At 38.4% G+C, this 20,710-nt stretch overlaps 1 protein-coding gene across 8 annotated transcripts in view; it reads right to left on the reverse strand.

The window, feature by feature from the left end:
• The window catches only part of SPON1 (spondin 1), a 398,866-nt gene that overhangs the window by 14,629 nt on the left and 363,527 nt on the right, over nucleotides 1-20,710 (reverse strand). For all 8 annotated transcript variants that reach the window (XM_084521957.1, XM_084521961.1, XM_084521956.1 and 5 more), the window contains one exon: nucleotides 13,400-13,464. In XM_084521957.1, coding sequence (XP_084378083.1) covers nucleotides 13,400-13,464 — 65 coding nt within the window. The remainder of the gene's footprint in view (nucleotides 1-13,399; nucleotides 13,465-20,710) is intronic.

Here is a 20,710-nt window from a genome sequence, read left to right on the forward strand (position 1 = left end):
CTGCTTTATTGAATGAACCTTAAAGTCACAGCATCCTGAAAAGTGCACTGGCTTTGAAGAAAATAAATGAAAATGAAGAATTTGAAATGGAGCAGAAAATACTGCTCTCCCAGAAGTCTGCAACTAACAAATTAGATGACTTATTTAGGTGATACATTACAAAAAACATAAATTCATGCAAAAGACTTAGTACCATTACATAGACAAAAATAAGTTGCATCAACACAAAAACAGAATCTGAGAGCTGCATAGAAAGAGAGAGAAAATCCTCCTATGTTCTGCTTAAAGGCACAGCAGGTAAGCAATTAACCTAAGGAATTTAACCTTAATTTACACATGTCCGTATCCCAAAAAAAAAGAACCAGGGAAAAGAAAACTACAATAAAATGAACGCTGAGTCAATGAAATTTGACTGACGGCACATAAAAAGGTTGAAATGTACTTTAATGCCAAGCTGTTATTGTCTGAGTAGCACATCAGAGGTGGTGACAGTAATAGTCTATTTTGTTTCATAAAGAGTGAAGAAAGCTGTGATAAATTCTTAGCCATTTACCAGAGGGGAGGGTGGGGGAAGGCCTGCATCATAGTCTCTTACTTTGCTGTACATCAGCTATTAAAATGAAAATAGTGCCTATAACCAGCTACAAGACATGGATATGCACTCGTGTACACAGCTGGGTAAGGGATTACATCATTACCACTGGCATTAAAGCCACTAATCAGAACAAATGCGGCTCTGAAATAACATTATTCCGAATATTTTTGAAAATCATTACAAAAGCGAGGGGCTTTGTACAGCAGGTTCTTTACGGCCCTTTTTTTTTTTATTATTTTTTTTATTTTTTTGTATTGACAGCTAAACGTACCTCGAATGCTACTTTATATAATGATACCTTTTTAATTAACATGCCGTCTATTTGCTTTAATACCTTCAGCGTGGTTCTAATTTAACGATATGATTAAGAAATGTGAACAGGCTTTCACTGATAGGAAAAAAGATCTCAGCTATCTCGTTAGGATTGCAGTTTCTGACAATGGCCTGTTCCTAACTATGCTTGCCACAGGTTGGTCACAAACCAGTTTGGTGTGGTTATCCTACTTGGTGCTGTCAGCTCAGGCAGCATTTTTATGTTTCCCTGGTCCCTGTGTAATCCCTGGAGATGTCCAGCATCTCCCCCCGATACACATTCCATTTCATCAAACCTGCAAATGCTTTTTGGTGTCTGGACAAGTGAATGAGGCTAAATTATGTTCCTAAGTATGAAATGAGATAAAGACTCATTTCTTTTATTAATTTTAAATTTTGCATATAGATTCTGTTCGTTAGAAATTTAACTAGTAAATTGTTAAATTTAGTAAATTGTTCCAGTTACTTGGTGCATATGCAGGAAGAAGGGCAGAGGATTAGTAAATAGGCACAGACTTGTGTAAAAAAAATGCATACATGACTACTCACATATTACGAAGGGAAATTATTTTGGCTCAAGGAAAGACAACAGATGGTTGGGAAAAAAATATAAAACAGTAACTATCAATGGGAGGAACATGTAAGGAAAACAAAAGAAAAGACAGAATGGGATGAGTAACTTTGTTTTAATTGATGACCATTAATATCCACGAACAAACCGTGTAAAGTTCTTGCAGTGATTGTTAGGAATTCTTTTCTATGTTTTAATATGCAACTTTTTTTCCTGCCTAGTGACATTTGAATTTTAAATAGAAAGTAAATGGTAAGTGATAGAAAATGGAACTGCCATATGTGCTTGCTCTGACAAAAAAAAATGATTGAAACATTATTTTTTTTCTTTTCCAGCAAACACATATGTTCTGCCTTACTTTTTGAGATTGAATTATGAATTTCTTTATGTGGGTGTCAGACCATCTGCCAAACAATGAAATTTCCCTAACTCTTAATAATACACATAACAGTTAAGACATTAACTCTTTTTATAGGTATAGTGTGATTTTTTGATTAGGTTTTACTCAAAACCTAACCAATGTATGTGACTATGACTGTGGAGACTTTGGTAAACACAGTACTCTACAGTAGCATGCAACTTTGTGCTGGAAGAGGTAGAAATTTGCAGAGGACTATGCTAGACTTGTGGTGCTAGCATACAACTCAGCATTAGTTAATCTTGTTTTCTGTTAAAAATAAGAGACTATGCTCTGTATTTAAGTTGAGATCCATAGACCCATTAAAATAGGCTAACCCGGCTATGAGGACAGCATATGGCGTAGAGTTTACTCATCCTCACTAACTTCCTAAAATGTTAATACAGTGGAAATTCATATAGTTAAAAACCTTTGTCTTAATTATCCAAACGTATATCTGTATTTTGAGCTCAACTGAATTCAATTTCAGATTTAGATGAGTTATCAAACCTGGTAAAAATGACAATTATTTTATATGCGTTTTTAAACTGTGTTCGCTGAGACTTCAAGTTTTTCTTCTGGTTTTAGTGAAACAAGTACTTCTGCTCTAAAAATGTTAGGGAGATTTTCTGTTTTCAGTATAAGACCATAAAGTTACCACTTAAACCAGTTTCTTACATGAAAACTTTCATTTTGAAATCAAGGCTTTTTAAATGAAGTGTTTTGATTAGCTCTGCTGATGCATAAAGCTATCATGCAACACAAATGACTCCTGCACGCAGCTGTCAGGAGGACATCGACACTTCTGGGAAACTTCCAAAGCATGTCCCCTAAACCTCAGCACATTCTGCAGGCCAGGACCACCTGATGATTTGGGGGAAAAAGGTGTTTCTTAAGACAGCACATCACCATTGAGGTGGAGGGATATCCTGCAGGAAGGCATGGTATTACCACAGAAAGCTTTCAGACCTCAAAGGCAGGCATTTACCGTTGCCAAATGCAAAGCTGGAGCACTCAGAATTGGTTTGCAGCTCCAGAGAGGTTTATCAGAAGGCACAACAACTAACTTTTTCCCCCATATATATATATATTTTCTAGATCAGATTGTCCTTTATGCATTACTATTTCTGATTAAACTTGGGGTTAAATTCTTCTATTTTTGCCAATATTAAACTTCACTGGATTCATCCCAGCTATCTAAAAAAATCACAGAAGGAGAAAATAGCTGAGCTAGACACACCATCGTGTTACCATAGGAACAAGCAACTCTGTCTGGCCTTCTCATTCCTCTCATTTTGTACACAAAATCCCCAAACTTTGAAAATGTTTCTTAGTACTGCAGTCTCTTATAGTGGAAGGAAACTTCATTTGCGTCTGGACTGGCAGATATTGGATTTAACCCCATTTTAGGCTAGGCAGTGCAACGTGACAGTGGAAGATAATGAGAGATCGGGATGTGTGGAAAAAGTCTAGATCTTTAGAAATAAAAAGTAAAGACACACATGTTGTAGTGGCACTATAGAAATAAAAAGTAGCCAGGAAAAAATCAAAATATACACTTTACAGAACATTGAGTTTGGAGGAGGGGGAAAAGTAACAAAAATCTTTGCATCACATGCTATTCGCAGGTTGCATGCCATCAAACTATTTAAAATATTTAACTATTGGGTGCAAATAGTACATCCATGCTTGGGAACAATTACACCTAAAAAGCACAGAGCTACCAGAATATGGTGTTTTAATTATTTATTTATCTATATATTTTTTTATGGCTTTATCTCTTTATAGTAGTACTTTATCTAAGTACTACTTACTCAGTAGTAGGTATGATAGCATCCCTAAAAAGCTCTGCAGGAATTTATTGTTTTATTATAATTATTATAATTAACTGGATTTTTTTAAAGTCTAAAATGAGAAATATTGATTATTATAATAGCACTCCTGTTCCCATGTGAGCAGTTCAGCATGAAACTTGAGATTTAAGATAGAGCATTTTCATCATCTCCGCTAACAAATATTTTGCTAGAAAGCATTCTTCCATACAGGATTATGACAAAGAGATCTCAATGAATAAATTGAATACATAAAACTAAAAAAAAAAAAAAAAAAATTAATTGACATGTTTTCATTTATTCTGTAGATAATTTATTTTCCGTCTCAGAAATGGAATCTTTCTGCCTTTATTATATTTCCTATTAAAGCTTTTAATTTGAAGAAGCTTGCTTCTAAGGAAATAGGTTGGATTCAGAACAGTTCTATGACTCTAGTTTTAGGATTTTTTTCACTTCAGGATTTTTTTTTCCCACTCATAATTAATGGAAGAAAAATGTCACATTGTAGAATGACTAAAGAATAAGTGTTTCATCATCTACACTAGTCTGTGATATATAAACTGAAGTCTTTTTGCAAGAGTAATATTGGCCAGGATACAGTGTGCAAATGCTGGTTCTTATATGCTGCCTTCTTCCACTTCTTGCAGTTTCACCAAAATGTCTCGCTTTTACTATTGTGAATTGTTCTGCATTCCAGAAGGTCTCAAACTGAAAATGTTTCCCCCATCAGTGTGAGCTCTGCATTCTGAATTTGTTCTCACATTCTTTTTCCAGCTTCCACTGCATCTTTCCTAAAACTTTTGTTCATCCACTTATGCTTTCTATGACATCTCAAATACGGTTAGTTTCAGAGGAATAATGAGCTACCACACAGTAACAAGTGACCAGGGGAATACTGAGATCTTTACACATTCATTAAACTTGGTCAGATGTAAATGAGTTTTTCAAGTCATTGATTATCAAGTCATTTTTCCGAAACATGGCAATACAAGACCTTTGTAGTTAAATAACTATTATAACATTTTAAATGTAAGTAAAACACTGTACTTTCCTCTAGCTTGGCATGGAAATTTCAATCCGAATACTTAATGTACAGTGAAATTAAACCAACAGAAAATAAGGTATTGTATTAAGTATCATGCAAGGTGAACTCTAACTGATACATAAAATTTCCCGTATTTTACACTCGCTAAAAAATGAAACCGCTGGCCAAATTCACTCAGACAACAAAGTGATTGAGTGTGCTATTTTCCTATGTTCAGGCAAACCCTGAAATAACTTGATACTATTTCAAAAAGACTAAAGGTATAGCTTCATTTCATAAGGAATCTTCTAATTGAACAGGAACTGGAATAGCTGCAAAATTCAAAACTGCATCTTCTCTACTGAATTTGATTAAAGAAAATTAATAGATACTTTTCAGTGAATTTTAGCATGAGGAGTTTAGTGTGGTACTTGTGAATAATTCTACCAACCCTTAATAAGACGTTCCAGAAAGACTAATTCACCAAATTAATTTACAGACATCGTTGTCAGCTCTTTAGTCTGTAGGGCTCTGGGCATTTCATTATTTTTTATCTAAAGCCTCTCTGTTATCAGAGCTGAAAGGTGCATTGATTTGAATCTCCCTCTCTCAATGCTGATTAACAGCAATTTAGTAGAGAACAGCATTTGACACTGACATTGGGATTCTGAGGTAGGCACAGCAAATTGGCTGGCTCCAGAGGAGAACAGGAGGAGAGGATTTCTGGCTGGGTTTGGTGAACAGGCACATTCACGCCAAGACAGGTGGTGGCAGCAAGGCACTGAGGCACGCAGCACATCGCCTGTGTGGCAGAGCATCCCCAGGATACAGGCCGTGCACACAGGTGCTTTAATTTCATAACAGCACTGCTGAATTGGACAGATTTTGGTTGTGCGGATTTCCCCGGTGCTTAAACTAAACCATCTCTGTCTACGTCAGTCACTTACCTTTTGTCCCTGTAGAAAGTGGAGCATTTCCTAAGAGAAGCGAAGCATTCCTGCAGGAAGGCCACGTCCTACAGGTGCAGCTGTAGCACGCAGACGTGCACGAGATGCTTTTGTTCTGTGCCAGGGTCGCTGTGCTCTTGCCAGGGGCTGACTGGCCCTAACCATTCTGCTTCCACCGCCCTTCTGCTTCAGGCTGCTCAGCGCAGGGCAGCACGGCCCCGGCCAGCCGTGCCACCACCACACGCCTTCTGCACAGCCCCCGACCCGAAATGCCACCACAGGGACGTGGCTGGCATAAAGCGCTGCACGGTTTTGATCCAAATGTTTGTTACAACTGACTGCTGCGAGCCACGTCAAGTTAAAGTATGATAAGGGAGAATAAGGATGTTGACGCTAGTTTGGTTTTACCAAAATCAGAGGTACCAAGCAAGCAGGGAGAAAACAGAATTATTTTTTTTCTCTACAGTAAGATGCCTGGTCAAGGCCATGCCCTGGGCATCCATTTCTTCTTCCTCCAACTGTCTCCACATTAAATTCTCCAAAAAAAAAAGTTACTCCCAAAGCAGGTAGCACAACAAGGTAATGATTTTAAATACAGCCTGTAAATATTTTTAATATAGAACTTATCAAGGGCAAAATGCTATCTTTAAGTAATGGAATGGGAATAGTTACATTTTATCTAAATATACAGTTCAGAACAAAATAGATAATTCACATACATGGATAGGCAAATTCATTTCTCATGTTCTCCAGACACATAGGCATAAATAGTTACATAAGTTATTTTAAAAAGATACTTCTGAAATATTCTAATAAAAATCTTAAAAATATTCCTCAAATAATGTATTTATTTGATAGGAAAACACTTGCCTATTTGAAATCTTCATACTGCATTTATTATTAATAGAATGCAAATTTACTTAATTTACCTATTTCCATCCCAGAGAAATGAAACAAGTAATGAAAAATCAGTTTGAACTAGAGCTAAGCAAACCATTTGCACTATCATTTATTTTAAAATGCATTTTTGGGTGAACATAAACATTTTTTCCTCAGTTGAATTCAGTAAAAAAAGGAAACCAATGTAAGCGTTTTCTTTTCCAAAATCTACCAAATTTACTCATTCTATTTTAGGTACTGTGAAGGTGTGTTAAAAAAAAAAAAAAAGGAAATGGAACAACATATTTTTGTTGGCCAGGAACAGTTTCTCTTCCAAGGCAGCCAGGAAGAAGAAAAAGCTAATGTCATTTGCATAACTGCCACAAAATAAAGAAAGAGCGATTTCTATTAATGGGAACATGCCACTGAGCTGCACTTATTCCACACATACCCTGCCCCGTCTTACAAAGCTGGTTCACTCACTCTTCACCAAACATTTTCAACATGAATCTCTTTCTCAGAGACTCGTCTGCATCCCCCCTTTCTTTTTTTTGAGGGGCAAATCCTAGTGATTGCTTTCTTTCTCTGGCTAATAAATACTTCTGTAGTCCATGTAACGTTGAGCAAAAAGAATATGGTTTGTGATGGTAAGGGGCTCTCACTGTGTAGGTTGCTTTGACTTTTACATTAGGAGACAGGCGTTTCCATTCAGATCTCATCAGGAGGAGCAGAGAATTAAACGTAGACCTTCCATGGAGCAGGAGAATCTTCCCTATAATGAGGCATAGTCTTCATTTCAATGGCCATATGGATGTGTGGCTAACAAATAGTATGCTTGAAGATTTCTGTCAGATCAGGCCCTTGCTGATAAAATAGGCAGGGGAACAACTGAATTATGGAAGTTAATTTGGGTTGGTTGCCATCTGTTGCCTATCAGAGGTCCCCTCACCCTTGCGAAAATGTAGTCAGCTCTGGGAACACTGCAAGTTGGCTGGATTTTTATGCGTTTAGTAATGTCACTAATAGCTACTTAGGTATGTAAACACTTCAGAAACCTTCAGCTGAAGATGAAAGCTGAAATTTGGGGAATTAGGTGTTTACAGCAAATGGTTGCTTAAATGCTTTCCAATGTCCTTTTGTAAATTAGCCTCTCTCTGTGAACCATGCAAAACTTGCAGTGTGTGAGAAGTCAAAAGAGAGGCTCAGCGACATGCAACATTTACAAGGCTGGAGTCTTTCAGCTCTCTGCCATCTGATGGACCTGATTAGATAATACTGGTAACAGTAATGTTGTCACAAATTGTTATTAAAGCTGCTTTCACTGCTGAAGCTGTCTTAAAAGTATGCAACTGTACACACAGCCTTGGGCTGTTATCTTTAGTTTTACACAAGGATATTTATCAGTGAGACGAGACAACATTAAGGGTGTGTGAGTGGTAAAGAGTAGGATATCAGACACAATAAATTGAGATCTTCAGCAAGGAAGAGTAAGATGAAGAGAGAGTTATTTCATTACGCTTCAGAAGATAGTAAAGAGTTCCACATCTGACTTAAGTGGTTCTCCATTTAACAGCATATAAGTAATCATCCATTGACCTAAATATTGAGGGTACCTTGAGGAACAGTTTTGGGGGCACAAAAACAATAGGTTACAGTGAAAAGAAGAGAAAAGGAGAGGAAAAAAAAAAAAAGGAGGGGAGGAAGGGAACGGAGAGGAGGCATTGAATTCCCAAGGGCTGTGATGAGGACTCACAATGTACTGCGAATTCACTGCAGGATCAAAATAGTGATGACTGTTTTCCATGTTTCCAAACATTTATTTTTTTACTCAAATTGTGGCAGAAGAATTCTGGGAGAAAGTAAAAATTGAAAGAAGTTTCACATAGAACAAAGGGAAGAATATGTAAAAGAATGTGTCTGCACCGTTTTCTCCAGAGAGTGTTGCCCATCAACCCAAACATATATTGGCTCGGAGCCCTTTTGCATTTCCCATCACCTTTCTATAGGACACTATTTGATTGATTTCTGGAAGAGTTTGCTTTATTGCCTAGCTTAGCCATTTTATCTGTCTCGATGCTGAAAAATACAGCTGGGTGTATCCTGTCTTACTTTCTTATGTTTCTCTCTGCAAGCAAGGAAGCACAGCCGTAACCTCTTCATGGTCAGAGGAAAGATACCAAGGATACGTAAAACTTGGAATGGAAGGGGATTGATGGGATAATTTGTAGAGGATGAAAAGGATTCTAACTTATAAATTGTTTGGACTAAATTATTCTATCCATCTGCCTTGTAAAGGAATAGGCCTCCTTTTCTGCCTAGCTTCACTTTCAAATGCTTACTGAAGTGTTTTCAGGTAATCTCCAAATAAATGGGGAAGAGCTGCTTAAATGGAAAAGAAATAGAGTAAGGTCTGCAAACAGTCAGGAGGAAGAAGAAAACCACAGGACCGTGACCACTCACTCAAACATTACAGAGAGCTGAAATGGAAACAGGAGAGACATAAGGAAGGAGGAGACAATTTTTTTAGACTTCAGATAGTTCCAAATTATAATCAAGAAAAATATTTATCACTTCAATATAACTAACAATGGACAGAGGAGGTAAATAGTTTAGAAATAAGTGTTCCTTTTGCATAGAAGTAAAAAATAAGACAGGAGCACGAAAAGTAACATTGATGAGTATTTCTGGAAAGCCTGACCTTATAATATAAGCTAATCTCATATCTTGAATTTTTGCATTGAAATATTTTGTTTACAGGTTGATCTATTAAGCCTAAAATAATTAAATAAACTAGAAAAATTAATTTGAAAACATGTGATGTTCATAAAAATAATCACAAGTATACCAATGGAGACCTCTCTCCCAACACATTCTTTCTCCTAATGGGGGCTCCAAGACTGAAAGGGGCAGGAAAGAAATGGAAATAAGGCAGCTCATTTGTGCAGGGAAGTGAGGTTTTCTTGTCATTTTTTTTTAGTCTGCAAGGTTTTTGGACAGAAAGCTAAAGCCCTTTTTTCAATCAATAGTTATTTTACATTTTTTCAAGTCAATAGTACCTTTTCATGGATCAGGAACAGCCAGAATTAACATATAAAAATACTTGGAAAGACGGAGTATCTAAAGCAGTATTTAATAATTTATACGGTACTGAGCATTTAGTAATGGAATATATAACATGCTGGAAAATAATGTCCATCCCAGGTCTGATCCATGTTTGTATTAGGAACACCTCCTTGCCTGCAAGGAAACTCCAGGCAAGAATTTTAAGGGCATTAGCTCCTGTGGAGTGTGATGCACACTATCTTTGAAAGTCTCGTGCTCTGTATCATCAAATGCTGCTGTCATGGCTTGCTTATTTTGCAGTTGCCAGATATGCAGATTTGGAGACCAGTTGTACCATCTGCATTTGCTGTATTTTATCTTTCACTTTGCCAAAGGCAAATGATTTGAATCTGAGTATGAAAGTAAAATTTGATTCCGCCTGAAACACAGCTGAGAGAAAGGCGGCAGTGAGCTGTGCTCTTGTATATACAAGTAAGATAAGAAAATCTACTTCCATTTGACAGCATATTGTGTACTGATACAATTACACTCAAGGAAGACTGCATTCCCTGCAAGTACTTTAAAGCCAGAGTTTCAGACACACAACTTGATAATACATGCAACAGAAAGCTGGTTTATTGCTTGGTATGGCACTCCTCATACTCCCGGCATTGCTCTCTCCATCAGGCAGCCTTAACACTAGCTCACAAAGACTAAGCAAAATTGTCTTCTGCGTGCATCAACTTAAGAGAGTTTTTTGCATGTTGGTGCGCGGGTAAGAAACTGGATGGAGAGTATTAAAGATGAATGACAAGAAGCAAAACAAATAAAAAAGTGCGATAAAGAACAAATACATATAGGAACCGAGGAGGGGAACGATAAGAGACAGTGAAGTACTAAGCTTATGGTGGGATGTAGTTCGCATAGCATGCTGTCTTACTGAGGGATGACAGGATGTCAAAATGTATTAGCCTTAACAGTAATTAACAGAGAGCATTTGAGAAAATTACTCAGTATCATTGTAGCCTTCCCCGCTTAGCGCTGGCAACTTTTCTCAGCACCTGGTGTAATTTCGTCTATCCAAACTCTTGTCTGAAACTAAAGACCTCTCCCTGGGGAGGCAGTCTGTACCCCCTCGATCCACAGGCAGAAGTCTATTTCCTTCCTCCTAAGCAGAAGAAAAGCTCCCGGTTATATTTCCCTTCTTAACTCTGGTGTCAAGAACTGAAGGCTTTCAGCATGGCTGTCAGGTTTAGAGGCAGACTTAGACACTTCTTGGCCTCAGTCTAATGAGAGCTTGAAACATTACTTAATGAGGCACCACTGGCCCTGAGGAGCTGTAGCTTCATTGACCAGCACTGAGAGAGGAGAAGAAACACTGTTTAACTCCACGATGCATCCATGAGAGGTGCCTGGCCAAGACACCCCTCGCACACAATTTTACAGGTGACTGGAGTGGAAGCAGAAGGGCTCACCAACTGCTCCCGATCTGGGTAAGAACGAGCAGTTGCTTCAGGCTCTGTCTCCCTTGCTGTTTTGGAAGGAAAGGAGGGGAGCTGACAGCCCCAGGGGCATACTGAATCGGGAGGAAAACTCGATGTGAGCAGGCTGAATTTGCCAACTTTGGGTACTTCAAACTTCTGTGAATTGGCTCAGTAGTATTATACATTTTGTAATTGTTGTAAAACACGTTCAGAAAGGTTTTTAGGTTTTGCTTATTATGACACGTTGTAGCACCTCTTTGACACCAGTACCGCACTATATTATATATCAGCAATATAACTCATGATTATGCAAAAGAAGGTTATTCATGACTTTTAGTCAATTGTTGATTAGTAAGATGGCTGTGTTATGCATAGTAATAGACCAAATGCTTCTCTTGAGCAGTCATTATCCAATACTAGCACAGCTCTAATCTAAATTCCAAGAAGGACGATCCATAAAGGGAAATTAACACTAAAAGTTAATGGCAGTTGAAAAATTTGTCTTCTTTTGCTGCTTAGATGCTATTTTTAAATTGAATAGAAAAGAAGAACATCATGGCAAAATATGAGAAAAAAAATTAAAAACAAAAAACAGTATCTGTAACGTGAAGTAATATTTGTTAAGGGAACGCTTGTGCAACATGTGAAAGCACAAATGCCAAGATTTATACCTTTTGATGTTACTAAAAGGTAAGAATTAGCAAATAGAAAATGTAAGAAGTGACTGGAAGAACATCTGGAGGGTGCTGCAAAAGCATTTACATGCATGTTTGTAAAAGAATATGCCTAGAAACATGGCAAATAGTACCAAGTCCCTTGGGGTTCATTATCTGAATATCCTTTAAAAAGAAAATACTAAAATTTCAGGAGAATTACTCCATAAATAAGGAATGCTATTACTGTCAATTTGATTGACCAACTGTGTAACACCAGCCAAAAACAGCCTAGCCCACAGTTCCTGTGCAAAGCCTACAACTATGTCTCACAGTTAAAGCATATTCAAGTGACTGAAAATCTGTCTCATGTGCAGGTAAGTTGCTCCAAAGGCTGGTCACACTGGCCTTACCCACACCTTCAGAGAGAATTTCCTTGTCACAGGTTACCTTCGCTTCCATGCCATGAGAGATATCACAGCTTTTCTTTGCTAGATTAATGAACCATCAGATACCAGAAATCTTTTTACTACGTAAGCTGTGATCCCCTCCTAACTTTTTTTTTTTTTTTTTTTTTTTTTTTTTTTTTTAATAAACCGAATAGCTCAAGTCCTAAGCTGCTTAGGAGTTTCTAAGCCTCTTATGGTAGGGAATGTTTTCTAAAAACTGCTCTCTTCTGGTAGCTTTTTTCTGACTAACCTCCAAATTTTCACATACTTTCTGAAGTACAGACAACAAAACCAGACACAATATTTGTCTAACTGCTTCTCTTCTGTTTTTTACAGAGGAAACAGGACTACCTAGTCCTTAAAGTCTTGCAGTAGAGTAATTGCCCTGCTTCTCCGTGGACTTAATTTGATTCTCATCTAATGAGGGTACCCCTTATATTGAGTTCTCATCTTTAGTCACATCTTGTAAGCCTCTCTCATTTGGGCCTGGATAATTAGTATGAGCATTGGCCCAAGCACAAATAAGGTATGCAAGAACCCACACCCCACTCCCCCCAGAGACCAACCAATAAGCTCAGGGGTTTCCTGACAGAAGAGCTTTATCCTCTTTTCTGACGAGTGCCAGGGAGCCCACAGTTAGGATCCTGGGAAGCTCCTTAGCTGTCTGACATGATGTAATATATATGGTTGTACTACCATTAGGATGACAATGCTATCATAGAGCGTTTCAGAATTTTAAAGAATTTTAAATTAATTTTAAAGAATTATCCTTTAAGAGGTTTTGTTGGTGGATTGGGGATTTCCTCAGACAGAAAACCCATTATATCTTCGCATTATTTACTGTACTGGCACAGTGTGTTAACAGGACACTAAAAAATACTGTGTGTAGAATGCTACAATATCAATTTGAGCAAGCTTTGCATAAATAAACATTATTTTCCAATGAAGGCACAAACTCCATGGGATGATCCTTCTGCTGCTGTACCAGTTAGTGAACCAATGCATGTAAAACATGAAGTGATCCTAGAGAGAAAAGCAGTTGTTTGCAAAACCAAAGGAAAAAAAAAAAAAAAAAAGTGAAAATATCTTTCAAAATATTTTTAGATTGTTTCTTTACAAGAGCAAATGACTGGGTGAGACACTGAGTTTAAAGCAGTCTGTTAGCCAACACTGAACACAAGGGTACTGAGCCATATTATTCCCAACTTACTTACACATTCAGAGGTTGCCAGGCAGGCCACTGTGCTTTTGCCTTGATGACTGTTAAAACCTCATCGCTCTGTGAAAAGAGACAAAAGAATAAAGTGATTGGGACAAATTTACAATGAAAGCAATATGATTTACAGCAAAAAGACACCCTAGAACAAACTGTGCCTCCAAATTCTGATTATGAGAACTATGCTTTGTCCTTTTCGTTATCTGGGCATCTCATGTCCTCAGCTGCTTGGGTTCACTGAGGAGCCTTCATGAAAGCAAGTCATGGGAGCAGCACACAAAATTAGGCAGACCTTGGGCACAGCCTCTTTCCTTTCTTCAGGAGCAAAAGTCAGCTTAAAACACCACCAGCAGTTCACACACTGTGGTATTTTCGCATGTCTTCCCAGTAAGAAGCTACCACTGTAGGCAAGCTAATATACCTTGGAGAATGTATGCTGCAGTATTTAATACCCCCATATCTGAAGACTCCATGGTGAATGCACTGCAACCTCCTCCAAGTAAAACTGTCGATAGCATGTGCTATTTGCTCTCTGCTTACTCATGCAAAAATTACAGGGTGAAATACAACACCTACCTCTTTGCCATGGTGTGGCAAAGCATTGTAGAAAGATTATGTCCTAAAGTCTGTAGCAATTTCTGCACCAGCAGTTTTAAACTTAATATTGATACAATAAACCCAGGACAAAGGCAGGATACCATTAATGAGGCTCTGATGCCCAGAAGACATCTATCACACATTTTTTAGAAGCATCTTCCCTATCTCCCCCAGGAATCCATCCTGGTAATTCGCCTAGAAGAACACAAAGTTCACACTTTGCTCACATGATTTCCATCGTCTTTTAAAAACATTTCCCAATTAGACTAAGAAACCTACCTCATACATTACACGTAATTGGCACTTCCAACAGAGCTGGCCTTTCAATTTAGTGATAATTGTGCCATTTCCTGCTCAATAGCAATAGTTCTGACACCCCAGGCTAGCTCTAATCCATCCACGTACTCCTCTGTTTAAAGAAAACAATTTTCACTGGTTGTTTCCACCTCTCTCAGTATTTTCTGACTTCCCCTGTTTTACCAAAGCAAGGTTATTGCAGTGCTGATGGGCCCTCTCTGTAACACACAAGGTTTTCAGACTCAGAAAGACACATGGGACACGACCCCTCCCTGGTCTCAGTGGATGGATAAGCCACGTTATGAAACTCCTTTTCCTAAATAAGGATGCTTGGCTGAAGTCTACTCCACATTACACGCACCGAGCTAAGCTAGCTGAAAGTCTGACTCTATAAATGCAAGAAAGCACAAAAAGCTTTTTTCATCTAGTTGGAAAAGAGAATTTCACACCGACCAGCAGCAGCCTGCCCACAGCAGCGCTGTGCAAGCAGGGGTTCAGCGGGGCGAGCCCCAGGCTGAGCTCCCAGCACAGCCCCGTCCCCAACAGCAATACGTGCCGTGCAGGAGAGATGCAGAACGGCCCAGTTCATCTCTGGCAAACCTATTCTTGCCTCCGTGCCTTCGTAATGGAAGCAGCAGATTCCCCCCCAAAGTAATTTAGAAGGAAACTGATTAAACAAATGGGGTTAAAGGCCTGGCTTCGTGCACTACTCGTCTTTCTCTGTCACTAGAATTTGACTTAGCTTTCAATTTTCCTTGTTTCAACACCTTAAGACTTTCCAGAGAGGCACATTTTCATTTACTTTCCTTGAGAAGTCATCTGCATTCAGAATAATTAACTGCGCATCGTACATCCCAAGGAAAGTCTGTTATGAGTACAAATGTTTATGTTTATTAAAATTATATACTGCTTATCTAATAGAAGACAATAATCACGTCAGTAACATCCAAATCACTCATGTCTGAAAACACTTTAACATCTGCTATTCAAATTACAAATGCGTACTAAGAGGGGCTGATTAATAGTTTAGTGGTATGCACAGAGGGAAGGAAATAGGGAGTAGAGCATGTACATTCAGACAGCCCCTGATTTTTGAGGGAGATGGAAATTCAGATGCAGGAGATGAATTAATGGCCACTTTCTGAACAGCAACAAAAATTAAATGCTGCAGGATCCAGTATTCTGGTGGGCCTGGAAACAAAACACGTTTCTAGTACCTAGAGTTCCTTAAAAATTACACAGGATTAGCTGTGACTTGAAATAAATCATTGTTATTCCAGATTGATTTTCTAATTACACAGTTGTCTCTATGATGTAGATTTGTATTATATCTAATTTTTTATTCGTTTTTAATTTAACAGCTACACTGCTATCAATGCCAGTGTAGGTTTACTCTTACATGCACTGATAGACATACACACACGTATATCTGGGCAGATATTTCACAATTAAGGAGTTTTCCTGGAGCAAGGCATTTATATCAGGAAGATGATGTAATATTGCATTTTGTCTCTACTGTATATTTAGCTTGAATGTTCAGGGTAATTTATACTTAAAAGAGTAAGACACTGATGATAGGCTGTGATAGACCGCAACAGGTTTTGAGGTGGCCATGGCTTTCATGTGCATACGCCTGTTTCTTTTGCAGAGACTCACTAAAAACAAGCAGAAGGCTTTCAAAAAAGTCAGATTTGGTTCAGCAGAACTAGGAAGCAAACCTTTTCAAAACAGAAAAAAAATAAAATAAAAATCAGAACAGCAAGGCTAGCAGACCAAAACCCCAGGAGATGGTTTGTACACAGCTCTGTCCAGGGTGTCCTCATTGGAAGTTGCTCCCCAGCAGCTTGGTGGCTTTTCTGAGGGCAGCACCTCCAGGAAAGGGGGGACCTTCTTCTGCCTCCAGCTGGCCTCTTTTTGAAGAGAATTTGATAAGCTTAAAACAGCCCAGGCAAACAGATGCTATGGGCTGCACAAGTTTCACAGCCTTGTGAGCAGTCTATAGGTAGAGAGCAAGCTACAGAAAAGACACAGTGCTTGGATTTTCTGGTCAATCTCCTTAATTATAATTTATCAGCAGATGGTATGAACTGAGAGGATACAAAATGCTTGAAGTGAAACACAAATTAATAATATGTACCTAGTTGATACAACCCAACTGCCTCCTATAACCCAGATGTACAGACTTCAGAGAAGAGGCATAAACACCAAACAATTTAAGTTTTTATGAATTTTAGTTAACGTTTTCTAAGGGCTTCCTGTATTATGTCTGTAGCCATGTTTCTCTCCTCCTCATACTCCCGAAGTTTTGCTTTGATTTTTGAAGTAAACAAACACTCAAATTGATGTCAAAACATGGCAAAAGAACTAGGATGTTTCACTGTTGTATGTTCCAAGTTGTCATCGTTTATGTGTTTGGCTGGGAAGCTACGATTCCCGAGTAATCAAACTGTTAGATTTTCAAACAGAAAACCAGATCATCTGCAAAATGATGGAGTGTCAAAATGTAACAATGAACGTCAGAAGAAGTTAAAGGAAAGAACACTTTCGTGTGGTTCTCCTGAAAATTATTCTGGTAAAGCCTTATACACATCCCTTCCAATAGCAACAAAGAGGAAGAAAACTGTCAAGCCCAAGGTACGCTTCTATGCATGTGGAAGTTGTCAGGGAGTGAATCTGGGGCTACCTGTCAGTTGTTAGAGACAGAAAGGAGAAAAGTTGCTACTCTCTTTCCCCTTCCCATTTAGAAGGCTTTCCTTCTTGCGTACGTATCACGAAGCAGATACTTGAGTATTTGCTGAGCCTGGCTCCCCACCAGCTTGCTTGCAGCAGCTTCCACGTCTCTGCTTGCTGTGAGCATGTGGCTGCTGTCGATGCAGCGTCTCTGCCGCTCCTCTGAGTAGGAAGTCACGATTTGGTAATTAAGCTAGTATTACCTCTTGGGAACCTTCCTGGGAAATCCCTTTCAGCAGTGCAGTTAGGCATAACGACTTACAAAAGATCGCATAAAGTCTCTGTAGAGCCCCCTGGAGCCTCGTCTTCAATTCCAGTTATTATTTCAGTTATGTAATTTCATTTTCCAGGTGTATCAGACCCTTCTCTACTTGCTTACAGCTTGCTTAGAAGTCCAGTGGAGACAAAGTAGCCTCCAAAATGACTTCAATGGTTTTTGGATTGCAGCCTCTGTGAAAGCATGCAGAAATAGCTAAGAGTTACCCTTCCCTCCAAACCCTCTTTCTATTTTAGTGCTTTGAGCTGGGGTGGGTAATTGATTGGCTCAATAGTTGTTCCCTATGAAAGTACTGTCCTCCAGAAAGTCCTAAGAGTGCGATTTTGAAAAGTTGGTAGCATCATTCTCATACAGACACCTTACCCATCTTCTGAAGTTGGTAAAAATTAATCGTTTACTTTATATCCATTTGTTCCTGCAATGTCCAACTGAAGAGGCATGACTAATAAAGTCATTAAAGGGCTCCAGATAGAACCCCATGGTATGAAACCACTGACAAGCTGGATTGTTAGCTGTGCGTGAAATCTTGAAGAATTCATCTTCAAGAACAGCAAGTGGGATGGACGTAGCTCACAAAAGCAGCGTAAGTGTTTGATAAGAGGTCTTCCCAAACCAAGGGAATAAAAGCAACTTGTTCAAACAACAACATCCATTAAAATGTAATGAAAGCTTTCAGGAAAATTTTAAACATCATCTGAATACCATTGGAATAACAGAGATTAGCAGGATTTGGAAAACCATGCGTACTCTCTCATGTGCTCCTGCTGCTTAAGTGATGTGATTAGTCGATTTTCTGGACTGGAAGTTATTTTTTGAGTAATTTTTATTACTATTTTTATCTTATGTGTGCTGAATAACATTATAAAATGTTACTGTGCAGGCCACTTATCACTTCATAATAATGATTGGATTCAGCTCAGCTAAACAAATGATGGTGTACTATCTGACATCAAAATCAGAGTCTGATTCAATGAACTGTGAGAATGAAAAAACACCTGTTTTGAGCCAGAGCTTAATTTCACTCATTTCACATTGCCACTGCTTGACATTCATTTGATTGTTTTAGAAGAGAGAACATTTAATTCTTTCCACAATACCCATCTTCATAATATCCCAGTGCCTCTCTATCTACAGTGGACTTATTTTCACAAGAAAGAAGAAATAGCAACATTATCCTCAATTCCGAGACGATGAATTGAATGCCTTCTGGAAATAAACCAACATATCTGAGTTTTAAGATAGTACCTCAACTGCGTGATCATCCTTTCTCTCAAAAAATAATTTGTAATGAAAGAGAAAGAGATAAGGTGAGAAGGAAAAACTATACCGCACAGCATGTTTCCTGTGGGGAATCAAAGTACTATTTCACCCTAATACAAATACACACTTTCTATCTAGGTTGAGAAAAGAATAAACCAGCATCTTGTCTTTGAAGCATAAGCTAACACAAAACAGATAGTTCAACATATTAAGGACTTCCATGGATAATAACAGAAATATGGCAGATTTTCTCCTGATTGATAAGATCCATATACATCTTGTCTCCTTGTTTTACAGCTGTATTTGAATAAAAAGGGGACACTGCTGCAGGCACACCACTGAAACTTGTAAAAACTTTTTTTGAGAAAGGAAGTAGTTGTCTGTTCTGTGGTGATAAATATTTCTGGGATAAAAGCATCCACATACAGATTTATTTGCTCTGGAGTTCATCTTCATGTAAATATACTTAACAGGCGCATTTGCTTTATAGTAACTGTGAATGTGATCTCCTGTAATGCACTCTGAATGGGCATGTTTTATTCATCATATAAGCAGTCAGCTTGGTTTGAGTCTACCCAGGCTTCCGAGCATTTCTTGCTTATGTTGAGTGTGTCAGAAGTTTCCCATAGCTGTTAGCATGGTCACTGCATAACCATACTTATGAGGCTCTTATCATGAGCTGCTAATGCATCCTGCAACACCTCTATTTTCCTGTAGGTGCAGCCAAAGAGGCTGCTGTAGTTGCCTAAGCCTCAGTGCTTAGATGCTGCTCTTCTTAACAGGCAGAGGTGTTTTGGTGAAAGAACCTGCAGAATTTGGTTTTTGGATAACCAGGTCTAGTGGGAGGTGTCCCTGCCCATGGCAGGGAAGGTGGAACTGGATGATCTTTAAATGGGTCCCTTCCCACCCAAACCTACGATTCTGTGGTTCCACGGAAAGGTTGAGCTTTTAGTCACAAATTACTGTATCTGAAAGAAGAAAAAATAAAATGAAATCCAACTAAAGAAAAAGACTTACTGCTACCATTTGATGGTAACTAAATTCTGTGTAATTGTATGATATACTTCCATTCGGGCAGATTATACTTAAACCCATTAGCACAGACTTGGGGTTACTTTAAACAACAGCAAAAATCCATTTCAGGCAGTGGAATTATACCAGGACTGTGTTTGATCATTTTTCTCTGAATACTCTGTTTATATGACAGAGATTTTGTGAATCCTCCAGCAGCCAGTGGAGCTGAGAAAACATCACATAATTTAAGATATATAGTAAATACGACTGAATTGGATTCAGTATTTGATCACGGTGCATACAGATTTGAGTTTTCCCTCTAGAAATATCCATTTCTATCCAAACAGGTCCAGTTTCAGGAACACAAGTAAACCAGTGCTTCAGATAGTCCCTGCTGAATTGCTGTGATGCAAGGAAAGCTTTCCTGAATTGGCTACTTAGCAATTTTGCACCTACTTCTACAGGGAAAAACCTGTCTGACAGATAATCAGGCTGACATTTTCCCTAAAACATAGGTATTCTCTGTATTTTTCAGAAATTATGGTAATATGTTAGAGCTATAATTTCAGTACTGTGATTATACAGAAGCTAGGTGACAATGCACTTTTAAAAAAAGCTTTTAAAGAGGAATTATGGGAATTAAAATTCCCGATTTTGTTAAAAATTACTAAGATGGAATGCAAAAAGCAGTATGTTCATCGTTACCCTGAGTATGTATCCCCAAAGCCCTGATTCACTCTGCGCTAACAAATCTTCTGCATTACCTGTCCCACACGGTTTTCCTTCAATTCTGTGGTTCTTTCAGGAGGGGAATGTAGGTTGAAATTAACAACAGAACAGTTGCTAATGGCAACGGTGAAAATCATATGCTCTGTTTTGTTTCCATTAAGGTGTGGTTACATAATTTCGGGTGTCCTAATAAAGCAATAATTCATTTTTCCACAGTAGAAAGCTTAGCAGCATGTCTTAATGAGCCCTAGGTATGTGCTAAGGACTGGAACCCTCATTTGCTGCGGCTGAGCAGATTTTGTAGGGAAAGGGTCTCCCTTGTGAGCCACTTCTTGGTTGTGAGTTGATTTGTACTGCACATTTTTCTTCACTCGCGTAGAATACTCTGCTGTCTTTAGGACTACA

Source organism: Aythya ferina (genome assembly GCF_964211825.1).
Source record: "Aythya ferina genome assembly, chromosome: 5".
In the NCBI taxonomy this organism is placed as follows: Eukaryota; Metazoa; Chordata; class Aves; order Anseriformes; family Anatidae; genus Aythya; species Aythya ferina.